Source organism: Eurypyga helias, unplaced genomic scaffold (assembly GCF_000690775.1).
Source record: "Eurypyga helias isolate BGI_N326 unplaced genomic scaffold, ASM69077v1 scaffold27632, whole genome shotgun sequence".
In the NCBI taxonomy this organism is placed as follows: domain Eukaryota; kingdom Metazoa; phylum Chordata; class Aves; order Eurypygiformes; family Eurypygidae; genus Eurypyga; species Eurypyga helias.
In genome coordinates, this window is record NW_010235683.1 from 8,087 (window position 1) to 14,095 (window position 6,009).

Below are 6,009 nucleotides of genomic sequence, written 5' to 3' on the forward strand. Positions count from 1 at the left end.
TGAACGCTTCCATTTGCTTGGGGTTTACTTGTGTTTTCCAGAAAGTTGCATTACCCTGGTCTTTTATTGTGCGGATACAGCCGGAATCACAAGGGAAAGGGACCCATCTTCTGCCTGTTGTTTTCATTTCCCTGTTTTCTTTAGGCAAGTTCCCTAGAGCTGCAGTCAGGGGGGCTGCTGCCGGGACTTGAGCTGGAGCGCGTAGGGCACGCGTCCCTCGGCGTGGCCAAGCAGAGCAGGTCTCCGGTGTGGCTCCCGGGATAGCTGCTTGCAGCTTCCAGCAGTAGGCCGCCAAAGCCTGAGCTGCTTTTCCGTGGAGACATCCTTATTCTGGCTTTCTCCAACCTAGATAACCAGTTCAGGATGTCAATACTGGAGCGACTTGAGCAGATGGAGAGGAGAATGGCCGAAATGACAGGCTCCCAGCAGCACAAACAAGGAGTAGGAGGCGGGAGCAATGGGAGTGGGAACGGAGGAACGCAGGTGCAGGTACGAACCCCGCTGTGTCCAGGCACGGCAGCTTTATGCTTTCTTACCAGAGCTTGTTTTTGGGGGTGGGTTGGAAAGGATTATAGTTTTTCCTAAACAACAAGTCTGGTTTGTGGGTGTCTTTAACAGCAGTTGGCTTTCGCTGGCCTTTGCCACTGTCTGGGTACTTCCAGAAGTGGAAGGCTGCCTGCTCAGAGCAGGTTGCAGCTCCCTCAGTGGTTAAACTGGGATGTGTGTGGTGTTTCAGTGCGTTTCTGGGACTGGGACACTGGGCAGCTGCTTTGAGAGCCGCGTGGTGGTGGTGTGCGAGAAGATGATGAGTCGTGCTTGCTGGGCAAAGTCCAAACACTTGATCCATTCAAAGACTTTCCGAGGAATGACACTGCTCCACCTAGCCGCTGCCCAGGGCTATGCTACACTGATCCAGACCCTCATCAAATGGCGGTAAGACCCAGCCCGTTGGACTCTTGGGTGTCAGTACAGGCATGGCAGAAGCATACGTAAGCTCTGCGTGGTTTCCGGCTGGCCGTGACAAACAGCCAAGTCCCTGCGCTTGTTCCTGTCCCCTGATCTGACAGGAACTGTCTCTTGGGGGAGTGAGTCCCATCACTGGATGGATCGTGCTCTTAGAGTCTCTGGCGGGGACACCATCGGTAGTAAATACGTGTGTCACCGGCATGTGCGTGGCCGCTTCCTTGTGCTGCGGTGCCTTAGGTAACGCCGCGCGTTTAGGCAGCAATCCTGACGTGGCCACAGAGCATCACGTGTTCTGTTGTTTCCTCTGCAGCACCAAACATGCAGACAGCATCGATCTGGAGCTGGAAGTTGACCCTTTGAATGTGGATCATTTCTCCTGCACTCCTCTGGTAAGAGCAGACTGAGATTTCCGAGAGAGTCTGAGGACCCTCTGGAGTTCTTCCCGAGGTGTGATTTTTCCTAAAGTGTCTCACGCTCTGAAGAGTCGATGTCGCTTGCGTGTCCTTGCTGTGTGAGTGGTAAGACACAGCACTATCAGCCTCCTGGCGTTTTGTTGAGAGAGACCGCACAGAAAAAACCCGTCGTTCCGTGGCGTGAGGAAAGGGGACAGACGGGTGATTCTGGTTTGCATTTTACCCAAAATCTAGTCTCACTATTGTGCTGGGGAGAGGACTCTACATGCCTGTTTTCAAGTTGTTCTCTTTGATTGCCTGTAGAGGCTGTTAAGCCATCACAGTATCTTGGTCGCTGGAATGGTGACCCTCTGTAACAGCCTTTTGTCAGGGTAAGACGTTTATCAAAGCCAGGTGCTGGGGTTCGAGCATGTCATGGTTTTGCTGGCAGAGTTGTTTGTCCGTGAGTGGAGAGCAGATTCTGCTGCGTTAGCAAGGAAGGAGGGAGAAGGCAGGTCGCCCAACAGGCCAGTTGTCTTTTTCTCTTTCAGATGTGGGCATGCGCCCTGGGCCACATGGACGCAGCCGTTGTGCTGTACAAGTGGGACCGCCGAGCCATCTCTATTCCTGACTCCCTTGGGAGACTGCCACTGGCCATTGCCCGCTCTCGGGGCCACGTGAAGTTGGCAGAGTGCTTGGAGCAGCTACAGCGAGATGAGCAAACCCAGCTCGGGCCAAATCCCAGGATGCAGTGCCCCTCGAGCACAGACTCCAGCGCAGACAGCTGGGTGTCCCAGTGGCAGAGTGAGCTTATTGCCTCTCAGGAGCCTCAGAAGGGAGTCACTGTGATTTCCAGTACAAACACAGGTAAAACCAACTGAGGGCGTGCGCTGCTTTGCTGGCGTTGGACGTGTGGGAGCCTGGGGGCAAGGAGCTCACCCGGGCAGCAGATGCTGCCGGTAGCCCTGCTGTCCCTGCTGAATTCTTTCCTTGCGGGCTCTCCGTCATGTCCCTGCGCTGGCGTAAGTGAAGAGGAGTGAATACCTGCTGTGAAACAACATGCGTGTCTCGAGTGGTTGAGGTCGTGTCCTCCCTGGGTGACAGTTACTCCCTTGGCACGTGCTGTCGGGTGTCCTAGCGCATGGCAGAAGCCGTCATTCCTACAGCGCTCGTGTTTCATTTTGATCATCAATCTCTGTCTTTCCAGAGCTGAGACGACCAAGATCAGAACCTTCCAGTTACTACAGTAGTGAGACTCAGAAAGATTACCCTGCACCCAAAAAACATAAGCTGAGCCCTGAATATTTTCAAGCCCGGCAAGAGAAGCTGCTTTCCACTGCACTGAGCCTGGAACAGCCGAGCATCAGGAAGCAGAACTCCAGCTCCAAGCAATCCACCACTGAGACAATCAGCCCCAGTGAAGGGATAAGGGACTATGGCCGGGAGCTCTCCCAGCACATCCCAGAAGTTACTGGGTACCGGGGCTCTGGCAGCCAAGCAGGCATCAAATGGAGCCCAAAAGACGTTTATGTTGGCGTGTCTGCAGTGCAGGTGGCGGGGGGCCAGAAGGGCGCCGCGCTAGGCAAGGACGCGGTAGCCCATCGGCTACGCCAGCGAGAGCAGATGAACGTGCTGATGATGGCGGACAGGGAGATGGTGGACGCGGAGCTCCTGTCCTACAGGGACAGCGCCGGGGACGAGGACTGCTTGCACCACATGGATGACTTGCAGGTGAGCGTTCCCCTCGCACCGAGGTCCGCAGTCTGCGAGGCTGCGCAGAGGAGTGACTGTGAGAAACTGCGGGAGGGGGACTCCGGGCTGCGCTCGGTGTGGGGCGGTGGTCCTACAGCCCATGTGTGCTGTCTCCCGCTTTCAGAGGGTGTCCTTCCAGCACGGGCAGAAGGGCTAACGGTTAGCGTTTAGGGTCGTGCGTTGGCCTACGCCTCCGCGGCGTAGAGAGCGCCCAAGATTGCGATATTGCAAGGAAACAGGGAAAGCAAAGCCTCCGGTCCAAGGTGGCCCCAGAGTCCTTTGGGAACAGCAGCCCCTACGGAGACAAGGTGACCCGGGAGGCAGTGCTGTGCTTGCAGGCCAAGACACTGGAGATAAGCGGAGAAGGGGGGAGACATTGGGGAAGGAAAAACCCCACCAACTGTGGACTAGGGGAAATAAAACCAGAACTGAAGCAGGACAGACAGATGAGCAGTGGTCACTGGGGAGAGGTACTGTGTTTGGTCTCGGGGCGAGAGGAGCAGTGGGAGCACAGCCGGTGCGCGCTGCCTTGGCACCTCCAAACGTGCTCATCTTGCTGGTGTCAGGGGTGCGGCAGGTCTTGGCCAAACAAGGGCTGTTCTACAATCAGCAATTCCTGCAACCCTTGGGTGGGGGGATGTGATTCAGAGGGGTTCCTGAGGAGCTGCGGTCCCGAGGGGTTTAACTTCTCGTGATGTGCCTCTGCTGTCCTGTCCTGCTCTACTGCACATCGTGGTGGGAGTGGCAAGATCCTTTTCCTTTGGGAACCGGGCAGTGAAACAAGCTGTCAGTGGTTACAGTGAAGGTCCAGTGACTTAAACCTCTCACCATTTCTCTTGGGCTCCCCGGACACTCAGCAAAAAGGAGGTTTGGGGAATACAAAATCCTGCAGTGCTCTGTCAGAGGAGACTGGAGAACAAATGAGCTTTGGCTAATGAATTTCTCTGTAGTGCTGAGACAGACAGTGGACTCCAGCTCCCCCAAGTCTGGGGCAAGCGGGGCAGTCGGCTATGAGGTGCAAGGCTCCCGCTACCCCGTAGTGCAAGTTTGGGCTTGTTCAGCCTGGAGAAGAGAAGGCTCGGGGGAGACTTTATAGCACCTTCCAGTGCCTGAAGGGGCTACAAGGAAGCTGGGGGGGACTTTTTACAAGGGCAGGGAGTGACAGGACAAGGGGTAACGGGTTTAAATTGGAAGTGGGGAGGGTTAGATTGGATATCAGGAAGAAATTCTTCCCAGAGAGGGTGGGGAGCACTGGGACAGGCTGCCCAGAGAAGCTGTGGATGCCCCATCCCTGGAAGTGTCCAAGGCCAGGCTGGATGAGGCTTGGAGCAACCTGGTCTAGTGGAAGGTGTCCCTGCCCATGGCAGGGGGGTTGGAACTAGATGGTCTTTAAGGTGCCTTCCAACCCAAACCATTCCATGATTCTGTGATTCTAAGTTTGCTCTCCTCTGCCCCTCCCCAGGTGAACATGATGACGCTTGCGGAGCACATTATCGAAGCTACGCCTGACAGGATCAAGCGGGAGAATTTTGTGCCAATGGAGTCGCCGCTGGTGGAGAGAACGGACAGTGCTGCCATGAGCACCACGATGAGCTGGCTGGCCAGTTACCTCGCTGATGTCGACCACCTGCCGAGCGCTGCACAGATAAGGTCAGGAAGGGCTGGGAAGTTGTCTGGGGGTTCCAGGGGTGTGAATGCTGGGCAGCGCGTGCTCTGTCTTCGGCCTCCAGATGCTGTTTCTCAGTGGGACTCGGTGCTGGTGTTCCCAGCCCAGCCGTGCTCTCGGGGTCAAACCTATGGTTGCCAGCACAGCTGCAAATTCATGGAAGAATGGGAATGCATGCAGAAGGAGGCAGGAGGGGAGAGTGGCCACAGGGTCTTGACTGGTGACATCTTTTCCAGTGCCAAATCCGTGCAGTGTGGTACAGGCAGGCTTAGGAACATGGGCTGTTGCTTGGAGAGCGGGAGGGGAGCACGAGCCTCTGCCTTGAGGTCGGGAATGTTGTCGTTACCTGTGACGCCAGCCCAGGTGCTTTGTGAGCCAATAATTCCTACTGTGATTGGTATTTCAGAAGTCTGTATAGTGAACCCCTGACCCCTTCTTCGAACACCAGCTTGAGCCCCGCAGGCTCACCAATCAGCGAAATAGCTTTTGAGAAACCCAGCCTTCCCTCGGCAGCAGACTGGTCTGAATTTCTGAGTGCATCCACCAGCGAGAAGGTAGAAAATGAGTTTGCACAGTTAACTCTGTCGGATCACGAGCAGAGGGAACTCTATGAAGCTGCCAAACTCGTCCAGACAGTGTTCAGGAAATATAAGGTAGGTGGCCAAAACGTCCCATGTCGTCTTCGTTAGGTGTGTGATATAATTTGTTACAGAAGAAAACGTGGGTAATTCCCATCCCTGGGGCAGAAATCCCATCTCTGCCGTAACCTTTTCCGTGCTCCGAGCGTTTCCTTGTTGAGGTTTAGCCATCAGCTGCCATACTGGAGAGAGCAAGCCATGCCATGCCGTAGCGTGCCAGCACAGCACTCGCATGTCCACAGTACATGCCCCAGAGGGTCTGGCTAGTTGCTTGCTTGGTGTAAAGGTGAATTTTGAGGGCTTGTCCCTCGGGAGAGTTGACATGGAGCTATCTCCAGGACCTGAATCAGGCTGACCGGGGAATAGGTGCCCTGCAAGCTGCTGTGAGCCCCTTAATGTCATGCGTCCAGGTTTTTGGTGCCCTCTGACTGCTTCTCCTTTCCTTTTCCGCGCAGGGTCGTCCTCTCCGGGAACAGCAGGAGGTGGCTGCCGCTGTTATTCAGCGTTGCTACCGAAAATACAAACAGGTAATCAAGGCAGTGCCATCTTACGAAACGCAGAAGTGTCATGAACACAGCCCTTTGTCACGGGTATT

At 55.3% G+C, this 6,009-nt stretch overlaps 1 protein-coding gene across 1 annotated transcript in view; it reads left to right on the plus strand.

The window, feature by feature from the left end:
• Window positions 1–349: 349 nt before the first annotated feature.
• CAMTA1 (calmodulin binding transcription activator 1) overlaps window positions 350–6,009 on the plus strand; it is a gene marked incomplete at its 5' end in the record, with an annotated part of 14,149 nt that continues 8,489 nt past the window's right edge. The window contains 8 exons of the mRNA XM_010146849.1: window positions 350–489; window positions 737–933; window positions 1,277–1,355; window positions 1,910–2,225; window positions 2,566–3,089; window positions 4,573–4,760; window positions 5,183–5,429; window positions 5,870–5,941. Of these exons, the coding sequence (XP_010145151.1) occupies window positions 350–489; window positions 737–933; window positions 1,277–1,355; window positions 1,910–2,225; window positions 2,566–3,089; window positions 4,573–4,760; window positions 5,183–5,429; window positions 5,870–5,941 (1,763 nt within the window). The remainder of the gene's footprint in view (window positions 490–736; window positions 934–1,276; window positions 1,356–1,909; window positions 2,226–2,565; window positions 3,090–4,572; window positions 4,761–5,182; window positions 5,430–5,869; window positions 5,942–6,009) is intronic.